The sequence below is a fragment of the Coturnix japonica genome, chromosome 12 (genome assembly GCF_054131305.1).
Source record: "Coturnix japonica strain WE chromosome 12, WE-NBRP24, whole genome shotgun sequence".
NCBI classification, from domain to species: Eukaryota; Metazoa; Chordata; class Aves; order Galliformes; family Phasianidae; genus Coturnix; species Coturnix japonica.
In genome coordinates this window covers 6,760,385-6,780,171 of record NC_140674.1, presented here as the reverse complement: position 1 = coordinate 6,780,171, position 19,787 = coordinate 6,760,385, and the positions used below count along the sequence as shown (strand labels likewise).

Here is a 19,787-nt window from a genome sequence, read left to right as displayed (position 1 = left end):
GTGGCCTTCCTCCATCTGGGCAGTGCCATGCCATTTTCTCACTATGCCAGCTGCAGCCTGTAAATGCAGCCTCTTCTGTGCATTGCTGATGGTGCGGTTTAGCACATGACAGCATTACTTTGCAGCCCTGGAAAACAGGCAAAAATGCTGTAAGTGTGTGAAGAGAACTCAGAAGTGTACTGCAGAAATGCAGAGTAGGACTTTTGTAGATGGGATAAAGCTTAAGCTGCTCTAAGAAAAGGCCACTTGGTTAATGGAATGGCTACACTGCATTATTTGCAGTAGGAAGATGCTAAACTCAGCAATTAAGTCTTTTTTCTTCTTCTCCAAGTAGCTTCTGTGCATCTGCTCCCCCTCCTATCTCTGAGAATCTATGAAGATTCTATACTCTGGCTTCTGGTACTCTTCGTAAGCCACCTTTATTCTGAAGTTGTACAGTTTCCTAAGAAGCTGCTGAGTGTTACAACTGTTGATTTTGGTCTGTCCTGTCTTCTCCCCACTGCTGCTTTCATTGTAATAAGTTCTGTAGTGCTACTTCTTCTAAATCTCTTATTTCAGTCAATCTTAGGCTTAGAAGTTTAATTACTGCGTAAGAATGTTAGAAACACTAGAAATGCACAATTGCAACCAGTTCATTTACCATATATTACAATTTAAAAGTTCTGTAATAGGAAACTGAATTAAGGGTTTCATTTTACACCAAATCTGAGAAATTGAAGGGTGATTTTTGTTAATTTTTGTTACAAACTGAAGAAGAAGTAGGTGTGATTGAGCATGTGCTTTTGACACGTGCTCCTTAATTCGCTGCAGAAAGATACGATCTCAGTCTATCCCCTTGACACGTTTTGCTGCCCATGTTAAGAATAAGCCATCTGTTGTTTTCTGAGTATATTTCACAGTCAATTTTATTCAAATGTGCTGAAAGCTGCTAAAGGAAGAGATTTTTGCCAGGCACTTAAGTATGACTAAATGGAGTGACTGACATCCTGATTTGCTCCTTGAGCGTGAGGAGTTCAGTGGGGAAATTCGGCTGGGCACATCCTAGCTGGAGCTCTGACATTGTTCTTGTCTGCATGAAGGGCCACTGTAATTCTTTCCAACCTATCACGATAAATGAAACTAAGAAGAGTATTCATCGTATACAATTAATTTGACAGGTGTTTTTGCTACTAACAACACTATGAATTTTGCCAGCAGTACTCAGGATGGGTATTGATGCTGGCATGTAAGTAACCTCATTTCTGGGCAGATTTGCAGCAATTGTAGACAATGCAGACAGAAGAGCCCTCTTCTTCTTACCTACTTTGGGAAAATGCTCCAAATGGTTTTAGATGAGAGGAAGTTGCAGAGAATCCAGCTCTGTAGACACTCTGCAGTGGACGGGCAGGGTGAGCTCCCACAGAGCAGGGTGGTCTGGCAGCATGGTTGCTGCACTCATCTCACTTCTGTCACAGCAGTGTATGTTGTCTGCTGCCTGTAGGAGCAGCCTCATCCTTAACTCTGCTCAGCTTAGGTATCATAGCATATCTCTGTGTATTCTTGAGAAATACAGAGCCAGTCACTCCTTTTTATCTGTGAATAGAAACAAACAAGCATGTGATCTTAATGCACCAAGTGCCTCCCTCCCTGCTCCTCCCGGGTGGCACAAGTGGCTTCCTTTCAGGCTTTCTTTCCCCAGTGCTGTTTTATAACTGCACAAACTTCATTTCACGTTGAAGGCTCTGCAAATGCTCACTCAGTTAATACCTTCAGAGAGTTTTCACACTGTGTGAAAGCTGCTGTAATGGAAACCAGTCTGGCAGAAAGGTCACCTCCTTTTAATGTCTTGCTTTTTGCTTTCCTTTCTCGGTAATAGCAATAGGAAAACCCAAAGGTTTTCAGATGTTGGAATTTCAGTGTATGTGCTTTGGAAGGAAAATGATTTTCTCCCAGTGAGGAAGACAGATAATGATGGTGCATCTTCAATTGCTGCTTGCAAAGGTCTGCTCCTAGCTGTACTTTCTACTCCCAGTATCTATTACACTATATATTCATATTCCTCAGAATGATTTTTCTGCAAAAATACCCCTGAAATGGAAAGTACAAAATCTTGTTCCTTAAAAAATGGTTTTGTGAAGTAAAAGTTGTGTTAAAGGCAAAACCAAAAAGGAGGTTATAAGGGACTAGTACAGCTTTTGTGCTGTCAGCTCTCCATCCTTCACTGTTGTGATGTATCAGCAAAAGGAGCCATGAGGAGCTCTTCTGAGTGGAGCAGACTTGCCTCCTTTGACTTTCCTGTATCAGACAGGTTGCCACTGCCAAAGGGAAATACCAGTTCTCTCTGGGACGGAGTAGCCTCAGGTGAGTACCACTGGCACAGCAGCCCAGCTCTTTGCATTCCTCAGTGAAGGTGCTGTATTTAGGAAAAGGCTCTAGATTTGCTTTGTATTGGTTATCATGGTAATGCTTATTTGTGGCCTTTTATCCACACAGGGTTCCCCGAGCTGTTCAAAACTATACTGCAGTCTTTGGCAGGGCTCTTCCAGTTCTGCTTTCCCTTTATTTCCAGTGTGGACTGTGGCAAGGCAAACACTGCATCTAGTTCAATCTCATGAGTGGGAGCTGTGCTCCTTCAGCAGCTGAAGTCTGCATTTAGAAAACCAAAATAAAATCATTTCAGTTTCTAGGCTTTATAATGTTCTCTTAGGAAACACTTAAGATGTATCACAGCTGATACCAAGATCCTTAGAATTCTAGAGCAGAGTCCCATGAGGGCCAGGTCAAGTCTAAAGTGCAGCACAAGCGTGTCAGCTCAAAAATGCTGCCCTGCAGTGGGATGAGGTCACCTTGATTGTCCCCACCTGCTTGAAAAGTGCAAACCCAGAGCTGGCATGAGAAGGAGAGTCCCAGTGGCCCCTTCCCTGGAGGTGGAGCTGAAGGAACATTGCCCCAGAAGCAGCCCCCATCTCAGCCCAAGTGGGCAGCTGTATTTGGGCAGGAAAGGGACCCAGAGGAGGACATGCAGGCAGCAGCACCCATGGCATCCCTGATCCTAAAGCACTGTGCCAGCACACCTCTCCAGGTCTGGACGATGTGCGTTTTGAGGCGAGACGCTGTGGGAGCGGTGCAGGGATCTTTCCCACTGCTGTTGGCTTCTCTGCGGCCAGTGCATGGTGGCGTTGGCTGGGGGCACATTGGGCAGCTGACCCTGTCAGCGGCCCAGTACTCAATGCAGCTCCTGCAGAAGATGTGCCTGCAGGGGATAACACACTCTGCGCCCAGACTAGTGTCCTGTCTGAACGTTGTCTGAGCTCAACCTCTGCAGGAACTTCCATCGGCAATACAGCCTCACAATCACACTTAAACTGTTCCTTTCACAGTAATTTGATGCATTCCCCGTATTTTTGGTTCATTCCTTGTGCTACGTATTCTGTTTCAGATGCAGAAGTTTTCCAAAAGACCTGCTAATTTAGCTTCCTCTTACAATAGCCTTTAATCCACATAACAATACAGAAAAAGCTATATATAGTTTGCTTCTGAAGATTACTGGCACTATTTTGATTAGAAGACACTAGTGAAGTTTGATGGCTTACCACTCAGGAACATATCTTAAATGTTCAGAGTATGTGCTGTTTCCCTAGAGTGATTTATAGTGGAAAGCTTAAGAAAAAGCAGGAGAGTTTGGATGTGAACACATAAAATTTCTTGGCAGAAGCTTTTTGCTGGGGAAGCTTAGTTGTTTGGGGTTTTTTTGCTCCTTTTCCTTTTGGGAACGAGAGATTTCGAGGAGGAAATGGCCGGTCTGGGTTCCCGAGCGTGCTTTTGGAAGGCAGGCTTAGAGAGCAGCCTCATTTGCATCACAGACCACGTCCCTGTGAAAAAATGCGGCGTGCGCTCTTAACCTGCTGGACTTGGCTGGTCGTATTGGGAGCGCAGCCACGGCGGCTGGACAAAGGCGGCTGGTGCTGTTGCTGACCACGGCTCCTGTACTGCAGAGGGCTTGTAGCTGAGCCATAATGAATTGCATTTTTCTGCTGGACACGGTGAAATCGTGAAGGTGTAACTAGAAACTTACTCTCTTGTTTCTGAAAGCAAAAAAGGAAGACTTGCATAGGATTGAAAGTATTCTGGTGTTACATGAACAGTGTGCTATTTTGCTCTTGGCAGATGCATTTCAGGTTTTTAATGTGATACATTATATTTTAGTAGATGGTGGATGCAGAGATGACATCATAATTGTTGCATTTTCCAAAAATACTGAATTTCCAGCATCACAGGTGTTACCTTCTTTTGAGCAGAGTTTCCCACAGACCTGTTTTAATGCTGTGGGACACAGAGCTTCATTGAGACCCTACTGGAGGAGGTCTATCCACGTTGTGCCTGCAGCATGACTTGTGCAGAGCAAGGAGTGTCTTCCAGAAAGAGTCAAAGGAATCTGAGAACTTCTGGTTTGTTTACTTCTTGCTTTCTGTGTCATTCCTTCAAATTCCCCTCTTTGTGGTCCCTACACTACTTTGTGCAAACAAACATAATTACTTTGCACATCAGTGCTAACATTTTTAGTTGTAGGCTATATACTTATTGCAAATTTGCTCTGTGTGGCAACAGATTTATCAGTCGAGCAGCAGTGTGTGTAGCCCTTGTTGTAACTATTGTGTGCCTGATGTGCCATTTTGCACAAGATGTGTGTCTAGAAAAAGTGGAAAATAACAAGCATGGCAGATATGTCTGCCTTTCAACTCAAAATTAATATGAGATTGCCCCTTTGTGACTTTCTGGGTTATGATGTTTGCCTTCATTTTCTTTGAAACTTCACTTTGTCTAGGATAACAAATGTAGAAAACAAGAACTTGAACTGTGAAGGGGCTGCTCCGGAATCAAGGCAGCAGCAGCTGCTTGGAAGAGCAGCCTTGAAGGGCAGGTCTGCTGGGAGCTGTCTGCCTCCGGAGGTCACTGTGCTTTGGAATCTGACTGAAGATTCAGTATGCATGGGAGGCTCACTATAAGGTCCTTTTTCTATGGAGGTTTTGTTACAGCTAATAAACCATACTGCCCTTCTCATGCATTTGTTTTAGGAGGAACCCTGAGCCACAGGCTCGGTCAGAATTTCTGTGGTCAGTGCCATGGTTTAGGTTTGGTAGCTTGGGGAAGGTGTGTACCACAGTGAGACCTGAAAAACACGCACACAGATCTGTGTTTTAGTGAGAACAACTGGAGTCATCTTGCCTTTACAAAGCAAAGCAAGCAGTAAAGCAAGATAAAAAGTTAGTTGGATGTTTTTTAGAAATGAAATGTGTGCAGGAGCAGGTTTTCAGCACGAGTTTTTAAGAAAGGTATGGTATTCACCAGAGGATGGCAATTCTGAGGACAACTCTGGTCTGTTTTCTGCTCATGTTTCACGACTAGCAGACAGCTCAGCCTTTTGAACTTCATACTTTTGTGTCAGGATTTTAGCCAATATGTTGTTACTTGGAAACATTCTCATTGCAGAGCTCCTTGAAAATGTTTTTCTGTAACCTGTGTATCTCTGTAAAGTGTTTCTTTCCCAAAGGGAAGCTATTCCACGTAAGAGAGATTTTATTCAGGTATTCTAAATAGCCTCAGTGCTAAGGCAGTTTTTGTAGGATACACTTGTTTGAATGGACTGAACTGAATCTTTCATCAAAGCTGGACAAAATCCCCGAGGAAAAATATGCATAAAATTAATTGAGCTCTACGTATTTGAAAGCAAGGATTTGGTCCTGCTGTGACTACTGAGCACGGAAGAGGAACAGACAGTTTTGGAAGTTTTCTTGCCCCTCGTATTTGACTGTGCACTTCTCTGAGCTTGGGGGTTTTGACTCCAGTTTTAAAAAAAACCTGAAAACAAGTGCAAGGCCTTGACTTCTGCTCTCAGAGAAGGGAGTAAAAGCATAGCCAGGATAGATAACTCACTAATGTGATGTGTTTAGAGAACATCTTAAATTGAACGCCTCCCAGGAAGTCTGGTCTATGTGGCTGCTTCCACCCATATAAAGAATGACTCTGGAAATGTCACATTTCCAAATGTTTTATTCAGTCATTGTGTGCATGATTGACTTCATTAGTGTAGAAATATGTGAGAGTCACAGTGACATGGGCATATCCTCACACCTGAGGGATTAATGTTTATCTCAAAAATGTGAGTGCTTAGGTAGAAAAAAAGTATATCCACTTAATTTTACAGGCCGATTGGCATTAGAAAAGACTTGGCAAGGGGAGAAAAGGCCACATATCCATGGATAAGGGATGCTATTTAGCAGTATTTACCCTGGCAAAATTCCCTCTGGCTTTCCTGAGAATGCTGATGGAGTGAAAAAGGCTGAGTTGACACAAAGGAGAAGGAATTTAGTGGGAAGCATTCTTTTGGGCTGTGTGTAATTCTGAATCTGTTTTTAATATTTTGGGGTTTTGTACTCTGGATTAAATACTGAGCTGAAGAATTTGTTTTGATAGCTGAGCATTTCATCTGCTGCACCATTATCACCTAGGTTTTAGGACAAAAAAAGCCAAATATACCACTGTGCTGATGTTTACGCACCCAAGGCTAGAAGGGTCTTGCGCTGTTAAACCTGAGTTCACTGAATAACGCTGCTTGCTCTGAGAATTAGAGCACAGAAGGAAGGCAAGGAGGCAGATGATAAGATACACTTTAAATGGTTTGTTAGGTCTGAAAATGTGGCTGAAAACAAAGCAGTTACGATTGTATGGGAAATCACAGCCTGAACCTCTGATTAATCAAGTGTTGGGTCAGCTGTGGGAGCACAGGTGAGAGTAATCTAGCTGTGCTCCCGGAAGGGGTGGAGCTTGACTCCACCTCCTCTGAGACCTCATTTAAGGGCTGACCACCACTGAAGCAGCATCTCTTGGAGATTGCTCCCTGGTGGAGACTGCCTCAGCTTTCCAGTCAAGGCATCGACATTGGTGAGTTTTCCTTTGCTAATAACCTTTGACTATTTACCACCATCTTGGTTAACATCTTTATATTAGCCACCCTTACACACGGTAAAGTTATTACTATAAAAAATACGTATACATATTTATACATACCATGAGTGTAAAGTTGGACTGACGTTTATGTCTTGCCTTTTTAACTTACGTAAACTATAAAAAATTATTTTTATGTTGGAAGAAGGAGGGGGTGGCTCAGATATTTTCACTGGTGTTCATCCCTCCTTTATGTGTCATATGTATAAGTACATGTATCTATCCACACACAGAGTAGTAAGCCAAATGCCTCAGACTACTGCCTAAATCTATTTGGGAAGCTTTGAAAATGTAAATGTGTAGAAAATTTTGAAAGAACTGTAGTGCATGCTCTCTTTCTTTCCTTCTGTATTCATGTTTGAAATTGGCAATGTTAGTGGGATGATGGGATTCCCTTTCCTATGGAAATGAGAGGCACACAAGTACATGAAATGAGTGAATGGCTCAGCCTTGCTTTGTCCCCAGACACAGTGCTTCTCTTAATGGCCAGCCTTAAAGATTGACCTGGGAGCTGAAAATCTAGGTAGATCTTTGTTCACAATAGCTTCTCTGCAAGTCAAATGATGCTCACCTTTGCATCTCCATCAGCAAGCTGGTGGCTAGGTGTTGGGGGGCTGGATGTCATGTTATTTCATTACTTTCCCATTTACTGATGAAGCTTGTTTGACAGTGAATCAGCAAGAAGCAATAAATGGAGACCCTTTATGGTGTTTCATAGTTCCTTCCAGAGTGCAGCCACACTGCTCAGTCTGCTCAGTTTTTTCCTCATCTTGTTTGACATCAATTATGTCTTGTGCAGATGGTGGTCATAAAACTACGGGTGGATAGCATGAGGACTGAAGGATCAAACGTGAAACTGGGAAGTGTGAATGAAGGAGAGGACCCAGACAAAAGGCACTGGACTCTTTTTGCTGTCTTTCTCTCTGTGTCTTTATTCTCTGGAACAGCGCTTTCAGGGGATAAGTGCTTACATGCCATCTGAGAGGTCCAAAGAAACTGCGTTAGCATGACCTGGTGACCTAGAGGAGGGCAGGGAAGTGGCTGTAGCTGGCGTGCTGCTACCAGTCAAGTTCTCAAACTGTGTTAAGCTTTATGCTGTAGGGAATAGAGTGATGGATGTATGTAACTCCTCTGCTCCTCCCACAGCAGAGGAGCTGAGGGGAGCCCTCATGGTTGCAGCAGGTCCTCACAGGGAGTGGAGGGACAGTGCTGAGCTGTGCTCTGTGTGACAGTGAAAGGGTCCAAGGAAACAGCATGGAGCTGTGGGGAGGGCCAAGTGGGTTCAGGGAGAAATTTTGCACCAGTGGATGATGGACATGGAACAGCTCCCAGGGCAGTGGGCATTGGAATTCCAAGGGGTGTTTAGACACAGCTCTCAGACACAGGACTTGGTTTTGGTCAGTCCTGGAGCCAGGAGTTGGACCTGATAGTCCATATGAGTCCTTTCCAACTCAGGAGAATTTGTTTCTCTGTGATACCACCCTCACCCATTGCTTCTCCTTCAGCAGACTTTGTGTTGGTGCTTTAAAGGCTCAGAGTGCAATAACAGATAACCTAGAGCACCTGTAGCAATACATAATAAGGAAATCAATTCTCCATGCTTTTTTTATTTTCTCACAAAATGACCGTTTTCAATACAGGAAGGCCAGTTGTAGACAGCAGCACAACAGTGTGAAATTTCAGGCAGAGCTTTCTCAAGGTTGAAGCATGATTACAGGAACTTGTGATAAGAAGAGCTGAGAAATGGTGAGTAAAGACAGCCCTGTGTGTTCAGCTTGGGGTATCAGAGTGCTTTAGAAATGTCTTCAGAGAGCATCAGCTGTGTTTGCATGAAAGAAATGACAACAAATCGTATGTTCAGTATAAAAAATAATTCAGATCATTTCTAGTACTCATTTTGTGCTAATGGAGATTATGTTACTTAAGGAAAAGAAAGTCCCTTTCAAGAAATGTAAGTATAAATAATAATGAAATAACAGGATCAAATAGATGTATTGAGCCTAATTTGCAATTTCATTGCTTCAGATTTATTACAATGTAATTCTATTTCTATGAGTAGAGTAACAAAGTGCCAAATGAGGTCTGTTGTTTGCAGATCTCCCCCAGAGCTCATTAGCTTGTATACAATTGCATTAAAATTTAAATGATGCACTGCACCAGTTTTTTGCTTGGTTTGAGGAAATCTGCCTATGTTGGAGCCTCTGGGTAAGTTAAATTGAAGTGATTGAGGAAGTGTCATGTAGTGGTAAAACAAGGAGCACAGTAAAATATTCATCGTCTCTGAACAGCTCAACACAGTTTTTATAAATTTAAGCAGGATAGTCATCAGCTCTGTCACCGTCCATCACTTCTGTTAATTATGGCAAAACTATGAAGAAAGCGACAGTGGGATACAGAAGATACTTTAATTCCATTTCATTGCCAGCGAGAGTAAGTAACTTTATTATCTAGTATGATATGAAAAACCCATATAGAAAACTGCTGTGTTAGGTTCCAGCTGAGAATATATGAGCTTTAAGCTTGGAAATCTTGAATGAACACGTATTGGTTTAGTGTGGTAGCATTAAAGAATTCCTGCAAGGCTCCAGAGTGCAAGATGGCGGCTTAATGCATCGTCCCACACGGCAAGTAGGTCATAAAAATTGTAACAGGTAGAGAAGGCCAGTTGGAGAAGGGCAGAGTGAGAAGTTGGGCAGTCAGATGGATTCAACACATATCTGTGATAGCCTTTCTGTATGCCTTTCTCTCATCCACACATTTTTACTCCCTCTCTCAAAGAAGTGTATTTCAGGAGATGAACCCAAAAAACAAAGTGTGCTTAAGAACAACAATGAAAACTTATGATTTTGAACATTAGAATATTCTAATCTGTGTGGTGAGGTTTTGCACCAAGAAACTCTTGGTTCGAATCCCCCCTGTGGCGCAAGTGGTAGAAGTGCTGCTCTGCTACACAGAGGCTCGAATCCCAGGGGTTGGACTCGATGATCTCTAAGGTCCCTTCCAACCCACACGAGACTATAAGACTCTGTCATCTTCTGTTATGCTGTTAGGATGGGAAATGTGCTGGTGAATTGAGGGGTGAGCAAAGATTTGCTTAAAAACAGTCTGAATTTCTTTCCCCAGAACAATAAAAACTTGTTCGCAACCGTAGAAGTTGTTATAGGCAGGTTATATGTGCAGGGGTGTTTTATGTGCCCGTTTATGAAGCACGTTTCATGGAGAGAGAAAATGGAAGAAATATTTAGCATATTTCAGTTGTCGTGTTGCATACTGTTGGCACCGTGTGACTACCTGTTACAGGAGCTGTCTGCAGTGGTTCATCCTTGAAACCTGAACTTTCCTTCAACTTTCTCAGTTACTGCTTTGCCTATAAATCCATCCACAACCCCCTGAACAATGCAGTGAAATTCTCATCCAAGCTTTAATCTTCTCACACCTTGATATATTTTAAGTTCCATCTTTATGGCCTGGCATGCACAAACTGAATTTAATGGTGATAAATGTGCTGAGAGTAGAATCTCTGAAGTGTGCATTAATCTGTGCCAGATTCTCATTCCCAACATGTTAAGCTTGAGGAAGCTGAACAGGGAGGATCTAAGGAGCCCGTTCCTGTAGCTTAGGCTCATGTCTTGTCCAAGCACGTTCTTTTTTTGGTGAGCGTGTATGGTTTAAAATAGTATCTGTTTATGTTAGGTGTCTCTTCTACTATGAAACAGTTAGACCATCACTGAACTAGCTCAATTTACCTTCATCCAGTGTTCAGAACAAAGCAAGGAGTTTTGTGGAAGTATTTGAGGGTGGCAGAAGAACAAACAAATCTAGTTCAAAAAGCAAATCTTTCCATCCTTCCTATTTGTACTTTCCTGATACCCACGGGGAGTGAAATCATTCGTATTCTTCCTCTTTCAGAAGAGAAGTGGCTGTAGTTCTCTCCTTCTCTCAGAGCATACAAAAACAGCATGCTGCTGAGCTGTGCTGCATTCATTTGCTGGTAAAAGTTGTCATTATCTGGATCTGTTTTGTAGCTTCTGAGTAACAGAGCAGTGCTAGTAATACATGACGTGGACGAGTTGTATGTTAAAATGTTTTCAAAAATGAATCATACCTGTAATTTTTATTAATGTAAATGGAATTATTATAAAGCACATGGGCATTGGAATTACCTTTCCTAATTCAGAAAATGAAGATGTTCTGGAAAGGTCCCATGTGTTGTCAGTGCATTTATTTGTAGATTTATCCCAGATTTTGGCTATGAGCCAGACTTTATATTGCCCTGTGTTGTAATTGTGCTTCAGTTCACCTATTGCCTTTATAAAGGTGGTCCATAAACTCACCTGGATAGTAAGAAATACTTTAATTACTGTTTTAATACTGTTCAGACAGATGCTCACTGAAGTCATGATGATGAGCTAAAAAGATCCTTGGGGCATGGTTAAACATTTGCTTTTGAAGCAACGTAATAATATTAAAAATTCAGTTGATGATACAGCAGCTTACTCCATAAACTCTTGCTTCTGTAAGAGTTTAAGATAACCTTTGCCCTCAGATAGACTAATGCTGCCAGGCTTTATAGGTGTTCCACCAAGTTGTGAATGAGATTGCTGAGTTTCTGACAAGTAGCCTGGTGATACTACTGCAGCCAGCTCTGACAATTAGTGCTGTTAAACCACAAAGTATCTTGCAACTCTCTTCTTAATTCTGCAGGATCTGTTGTGTTGCTTTGTCCTGGACCTGTGGGCATTGTTCTGCATGAGCAATCTTTTTTTTATTAATGGACTAGGTAGGAAACCTCTTGGGTTGAGTCACACAGTAAACAGATTCATCTTGGTTTGTTGTCTTGTTTTTTTTTAACTTGCATTGCTTCCAGTTCAGGCTGGGGAAGAGAACAATCCCTGGGCCAAGACATTTGTTTTCCTTTCTTTTGGGGTAAGGAAAGGGGAGAATGAAAGAGTGATCTATCTCTGGTTATTTAATTCTGTGGGGGTGATGGACAGGTTTGCTCTAAGACCATCTCAGTTCTATAAGGCTCACCTCAGGACTTAAAACTTCCTGTGAAGTCTCTGAACAAGGCATTTACCCACTATTTATCAGCATCGTTTCATTAGTAAAACAGACACTGTGTTATCAGTGTATGCTTACTGCTGCATGGAGCAACACCAAGTATTTGTGGAAATCATTTGAGCATTCTGAAGAGGGCTGTTAAAGTATCTAGATATGATTCTCTATATATAGCCTTCCTACAACTATAGGCAAGCAAATTACTTTTCTAGGGGAAAACACTCCTGTAAGCAATGTGTATGGGGCCTGTGCTTAGGCTTACTAAATCAAAACCTTTAGGAATAATTGCAAAGCTTGCATTGAATTCACTGGATTTGGGCATGTGCTCTGCTGCTTTCTGATGACTTGTCCTCTCTTGTCTTCCTCGTAGCAGATTGCTAGCAGTGAAATGTGAAGAAGAGATTACAAGGAGATGTGTATTTATAGTCAAATGATCCATTCTTTATCAGCCATCTAACAAGAGGCTGCTAGCCTTTGGAAATTCGGAGGGATTCTTTTCCATTCTGTTCTCCCTTCCTCTCAAGAAAATACAGCTAGAGAGCATAAGCTGAGAACAAATAGTACTGCAGAATATCTGCTTGTTCATTGCTGCTCTTTGAGGTTAATTCTGCTGAAGGTTGCCTGACTAAAACTTTAAGCAGCGTGTAACTGCATTTTACACTTAAAAGCTGAAGGTACGCTTAAAACGATTCCCCTGGCCCAGCACATGACATGCAAGCAATGGGGGCAGAGCTTTTAACATGAAGCCATTTCTCTCTTCAAACTTCTTTACTTTCCTTTGCTCTTTAAAATATTTAATTTCACATACCAGATTTTTGGAGGAACATGTGTCAGCTCAGCTACAGAGGGAGGGGTGCTGATATTATATTTCTAGTCTTCCTTTTTTTCCCTTTTTCTGCCCAGCCTGCTAAAAGCCAGGTGCTGATGCAGAGCTACAGAAGGTTTTATTTGTTCTGGAAGACAATCACTGGAGATGCTGCTTATCAACTGATAAGCATCCCCATCTGCCACCTTTTGCAGAAGGGAACAGGATTGCTGGCAGCTGTGTGTGAGCGCCCTGCAGGACAGCAAGGGGATGGTGGTGGGGCTGTAGGATGTGTTCTGCCCCTGAGAGCCTGCCACTTTGGGCAGATGTGTGTGGGAGAAGTGTCACCGGGTGCTTTGGTGTGACCTTTTCAATTGCAGACTTCTTGGAAGTGCTGTTCTCCTGGATCTCCAGAACTGTGACTAAAATGTGGTGTTCTGAGGTATTCTGTTTACGTGGCTTGCTGGGTTAGTCTGCAGAGCCCACAGACATCTGTGGGAAAATAGATAAGTAATTTCTTTTCTTCTGTTCTGCTTCCACTGAGTCTTCGTTATTGCTAGGAGATTTATTAGTATTTTTTATGACCAGTCATAGCCTGTGTTCTTTAAAATATTATTTGCAATTTCCTTTCTCTAGAATGTGCCATTTAAAGAACACAAGTCAAATTTTCCATCAGTTGCATCAGGGAAGTCATAAATATGTCAAAGTGGGTGTATTTATGTATCGTATTATGTGGGAGAAAGAATTTGGCCTGTACTTTGTAAAATTAAAACAATAATTAAGCTCTGGCAGAATGGTTGGAAGGCAAACTGCAGCTTTACATATATCTGTATGTTTATTGTATGTGATAATTCAAGGGTAATTACAAATTTTAATATACCCTAATTCACCCTAATAGAAATACTTGGGTCATGTTACCCTTTCACAGGTGTTTTAGGATCTGGAATACGAGGAAAAAATTAAGAAAAAGATTAAAAAGGAGTGTTGTGGTCTGATGCATGGAGGACTTGGTGCCCTGATGGGGCAGAGAGCCACCCAGTAGCACAGGCAGGCATCAGGTAGTAATGGAGCTTGCAGAGGCTGAGATGGAGACAGAGTGGTTCAGAGCTGAGTGATATGGAATTCCTGGCAGAGGAGAGGACAGAAAGGGGAGCTGGTCGGAATCTACCACGTATGTAGCAAACAGAAACTATTATGCCTAGACTAAGGTACAAGCAGAGGCATCATGCATCTCCTCAGTTTGGGAATGGGAACAATGTTAATGTTTGTTAATGTTTTGCAGCCAGAAATACCAAAGTATAAGATAATTTGTTGGGAAAACAAACAAACAAACAAAAACAAACAACAAAAAAAACTCCTAAAAATTCTTACATTTTTGTGATGATGGTTCTCACAAAAATCTCATTTTCCAACCAGCTTTGATATTGCTTTCCCTCCTCCAGACAATTGTTATTTTATAACGTAAGATAAAAATGTACTTCACAGATTAATGAAAACTGCAAACATTACGGGTTGCTCTAGGTTTCAAGATTCCTTTCAGAAAATGATTATTGTCATTTGGCAAGTAACTGCCTTGTGCTGAAAGCTGTTCTTTTGTACAAGCATTATGTAATGTGGCAGTTAATAACATTAATGTTATTGGATGTTAGATGACTTCAGTATCTTGATGATAAAAGCCTGTTTATAAAGATGAGGCATTCTTGTTGGAGTGCCAGATTGTTAAGTAACCGCAGGTTGCCAGCACGAAATGAACTTGCAGCCTGTAATGATGTGTGAATTGCAATTGCAGATGCATATTTATTGGGAAAATGCTTACGAGCACATCATTGGTCACAGTTACAAAGCGTGCAGTTAGAATGTACACATGTATGTGCTGCCTGGGGCACCTCTTGGAGGCATGCTGCTCTGTGCCAGTGCTGGCAGTGCCTCATATCCGTATTCCCTTTTAAATGGAACTTCTTGTGAACTCCTGGGAGATGGAGGAACTAAGCTGAGTAGTGATATTTTTTTCACTTTTTAATTTTTTTAAGTTTTCTAATTTTTTTTTAAATTTTATTTTTATTTATTTATGTATTTAGTTTTGTTTAAAAGTATCTTTCTGTGATGTGACATCTCTGTGAATCTACTTTTAGGTAAAGAAGTTTCATTCTAACCCCAAAATGAGCAGATTCCTGTAGATGCATTCAGAAATCGGGCAGCAATTTGGAGGGGACCAGACCTAGAGGTTACCAGCTAAGCTAGGGCTGATTTCTCTTCTTGAAGTTCTGCTAGAGCCTGAAAGGAAACTAAGTTTCCTGTGCAAAGCCTGCTGCCATGTGCTGGAATATCTCACTCAGTTTCTTAGCCTGGTTGGGAACTCAGTACAAAGAGCCATTCTTGTGAATTGTGTTTTCTTTACAATTTTGTATTTCAGCTCAGCAATTCATTCCTCCTTTTTCTAATGGATGGAGTGTTACTGGAGTGCACATACCTTCACTGAAATGGCTGGGTATTCCTTCTTTCGGGAAGCTTGAATTGCTCCAATTTCATTCCATTTCGGACTAATCTAAAAATAAAACATTTGTTTAGAGTTAGGATAAAAAGTGAACCTAATTATGAAATACTTTGATTTGATTTATTGTTTTCTGCCCTTGCACAAAATCAGTTAATATCCTCATACTTAAAAGTTTTTCAAAGGTAAATATGTAGAAAGACATATTTCAATAGCCACATTTGCAGATGACCACGTGGCTTTAGATTATCCATTTTGTATGTCTTGCATGTTGGAATATTCTGTTGTCATTTGCACTGTTGAGTATTTTGGATACATGAGGTCTGTGTATGTTTTAGGTGAAGTGCACAGCATATGCTTGAGAAGATTGAACTTTTCCTTTCCATGCTTTTATCTCTAACTGAACTTTCATGAAAACCTAAGGCAGTTTTGGTGTTTGCATGTGAGTGGTCCTGCTGTTAGAGCCTCCTCGCCGCCATCCAGTTCCCACCAGCAGAGCTGATGTCAGCCCGGCTCCCTCTCACCAGGCTCCAGCAGAGGAAGTGACACAGTTGATGAACTGTCAGCACCAGGGTGCAGTTATGGCAGAGCCTGAGCTTAGCACCCAGCTGAGACACAGGCAAACAGCACCTGGTGAACCTGAAAACATCTCTGAAATTACCACTTACATCTGTGCTGTGGGGCAGTTGTGCCTTTGCCCTGCTGGTTTCTGAGGCCAGCAACCCAGCAACCCTTACAGCCAGCAACCCAGAAAATATCACTTCTGTTTGTGTAGGTTGGTTGGTTGGTTGGCTTGAATTGCTGTTTCATAGAAAGGAAAATAAAGATAGTGTAGTTAAATGTTTGAGTTGCAAAGCACCTTCAGTATGTGTAACTCAGCAGCTGTTGCCAACACTTGGGGACTCTTTCTTTAGCATTTCAGAATTCCCTGCAGAAGTAAGAAAAAAGAGGCACACTTAGCAGCTCAAACTTGACAAATATTTTAACCTTTCCTTTAGCTGTGTATTAAAGTTTAGAATTAACTCTGTTCCCAGCTGCACAGATGGCTGCATTTTGCGTATTCCTTTGTCTAGGAGAAAAAGAGGCCATGTGATCAGTTAATGGCTTAAAACACTGTTAGTCTTCATTTATATCATATCATATCATATCTTCTTTATGGGACCCTTGGGAACTGGGGAAGATACTCGGAGAATTGCTGTTTATGGTGTAAGACCTGTGATATGTGTTGGACTCTGCGTCCTGGAACTCGTGAGCTATTTTTGCTCTGCTTACTAATGTATAGCTTCATCCCTGTAGAACCAATATTCATTGTGCTGATACTTAAAAGTTAAAACTAAGATCATAAGTGTATAGAAAGTGTTAATTTATTTCTATAGTGTGGGTTCTCTCTAAAATCTTTCAATAGCCAAAGTTCTACATGAAGTGGAAATGGATTGTAAGAAGAAGTGGACTTCATATTTGAGTCACAGAAGAGGTTTTAAAGCTAAATATGCTTTTTAGGCTTTCAGCACACCACAGAATGCTTTGTAGGCTTTTTCCCTGGACAGTTTTTGGAAACACCAGCTCCCTGTAATTTGAACACGAGGGTAGGAATGAGACAGAGTTGAGATGGTTAGAGATGCTGTCATTGCTGTTTGGGTCTCCAGTCTTAACTTCTGTCCATCAGGAATTTCAGTTGTTTTTGTGTTTTGAGGTTATTTGTGTCTGTATGAAAGCACACAGTGGCTTCCAGTATGCCTAATACTCCTCCCCTCATTTATTAATGGGGTAAAGGTTAAGTTCCCTATAGATTTTTAAGGGTTTTTTATTTATTTATTTTTTTTGCTTCCGCTGAATTTCGAAGAAAGAAAGGCTAAGAGAGTGTCACAGGAAAAGCAGTGTTTGCTGAGAAGTCTGGTTACCCTTAAGTACCGTTTCCAGTTCCTAAGGCACAGAAGGAGTTGGTATGCAGGGGTCAGAAGTTGCCAGTTTAGTTCATGTTAACACAACATATGGAATGTTGTGTTACAGAGCAGAGGCTCTTTGTCTTATTAGAAATCTGGAAATGTAGTAACTTGTTATGCTGCAACTTTGGAAGTGTGAAAAGTGGTTCTGTGTTATTTTAAGCCTTGCAGCTGAGGAAGCTCAGTCTGAAATTGTGGTCACTTGTTATGGGTGAAACGTGACACATTATCTCTTTTCTGAAAGTTCTCGGTTACCTTATGGTTGACAGGTTTTTCACAGTGCCACTACGAGCTTCGCTACTGCTTAACACGATACAGAATCTATGTTAATGATAACACAGACTCTAAGTGGATGTGCTGAGAAATTAACTCTTGTCTTTTTTTCTCCTCCAGCGGAACCCCTGCCTTTAATGGACTTGTGCCGAAGATCAATTCGCTTTGCCCTTGGCAGAGACCGCCTGCATGACATAGAAATTCTACCTTTGCCTCTGTCTCTGAAAAATTATTTACAATATCAATAAGACACCTAGAACCCTCCGGCCTCACGTTGGACTACATCAATGCAAATAGCAGGAAATTGTTTACAGCAAAATATAAATTTTCGTGATGGACACTTGAGTGTTATTTAATTTTTAATATATATATTTTTTTCTGAATCAGTGAAAGCAGATCACTGTGGGGGACTACTAAAGAATGTGAAAACATTGATTTGATCAAGATTCATGTGTTATCTGTTGCTTGTTGTTTACAGTCCTGAAAGCCATTATCCGAAGCTGTCATATATTGGTTTATTGTTGATGCCTCTAGTAAATGCCAATAGAAAATCTGACCTGCAAGATCCTCTTCATGCAGGGCAGAGCATTCTTCAATAATGTGTGTTGGTTTTCTTTTTTTCCCTTTCTTTCTTTCTCTCTTCTATACCCTGCCCCACTATAATCAGTTAGCAAAGGAAAACTTGAAAAATGCTTAAATCTGACCTTTGGTATGCAGAGTTGTTAAGAGCTTTGAGTGTTCTACACTCAGCATTATCAGCCTGTTACTCCTAGAAGCTCTGAAGTTAGGGGAGGAGGAAAAAAAAATAAAGCTAGCAGATTGTCTAGAAGAATGTGTGATTTAAAAGCATGAAAGGAAAAGTCTGATCTGTGTATCTGAAAGATCAGTTTTTTGACATGGTAGGTGAGATGCAATCCATTGCTTTCAAGAGCAAGTCTAGTCCCTCCAAAGTTCTGCAGCCTCTAGCGAAGTGCTCCAGAATTCAGGATACTCATATTTTAGACAGCTTGTCACTTTTTGGAACAAATTATTAATTTTTATGTGGTATGAACTCTAAATACTTGGTTCTCTTCTTAATGGATATGTGGCTATAATGTTTATTTATCTGTTTAGAATCTGTGGAGTTCTCATTTAACTGTTTCCCGTCTTGGGGTTACTGATTTTGTTGTGGTGTGTGTTTTGTTTTTTTTTCCCAATTTCACCTGAAATGTTGTTAATTTTTCAGGTTCATCCCATTTTTAAGATGCTGCTTTCTATTTGCATTTCTTACGTGTTTCAAACTATCAGCCTCATCAGTTATCTAGTTTTTAAACTGGAAGTTGTTGCTATGGCAGGATGTCAAATGTTTAGACTGAGCTGCCTTCAGCGTATTTTAATGTGAATTTACTGACAAATGAGAAAATTTCTAATAAAGTCTACTGTCCGAAATTAAACTCATGTCTTCTTTGATGAACTTCAGCTCTGCATATGGAGTTGAAGTTCAGCTCCTCCTGCAGCTTTGTGAGTGCTTGTGACCAGGACTGTTTCAGAATTGTTTCTTTGGGTTTGTGTGCAAGTGAAGATGATGATACTGTAGGCAATTCAATGTCCTGTTCTTGATTTAATGTTACTTGCTTTGAACATGGTTGTACTCAAGTATTATGCTTTTAATGTGTTTTTTTAACCAGGCTCCTCAAACCAGTGCCTCAGCTATGTGCTAAATTGCACTTTGAGTTGCAGTGGTTATGGTAACTTGCCATTTGACTTTGTGTGATACAGGCAAATACACTGACATGGAGATGGTTGTCCAGCTCTCAGTCACCCAATTACAAATTCAATCTGATAAGAGAAATCTGAGGTAAAAATACAGCAATATGAGCAAGTGTAGAAGTAGCAAGAGCAAGATAATGTAATGATGTTAACAATGAAATAAAGAATTGCTACTTTTAGGCTTAACTATGTAAGTTGATGACTATTTCAGCATTGATTTACATTTGGGTTTGCTTTAACTTAGTATGAGGAGTACATACTGTATTTCTTTCTTTAGCTTTGCAATGGGGAAGAAATTACAGCTGTGGTCTAGATTGCATATTTTTCCCATTTGCTTTGCTTATAATTTGAACCTTTTGTCTTACTAGGTACAAAGGAAGAAAGTGATGTAAATGTATAACAACTCATCCAAAATGAAAGAGCAGTGTCAGGTGATCTTTCATAAGCCAGGTAAGCAGCTGTTCAGGAATGGTGGAGTAGTCAT

At 41.0% G+C, this 19,787-nt stretch overlaps 1 protein-coding gene across 1 annotated transcript in view; it reads left to right on the top strand.

The window, feature by feature from the left end:
- SPSB4 (splA/ryanodine receptor domain and SOCS box containing 4) overlaps positions 1–18,987 on the top strand; it is a 77,732-nt gene extending 58,745 nt beyond the window's left edge. Inside the window, exon 3 of the mRNA XM_015871309.3 lies at positions 17,675–18,987. Within this exon, the coding sequence (XP_015726795.1) occupies positions 17,675–17,802 (128 nt within the window). The 3' untranslated portion in view covers positions 17,803–18,987. The remainder of the gene's footprint in view (positions 1–17,674) is intronic.
- Positions 18,988–19,787: the final 800 nt, after the last annotated feature.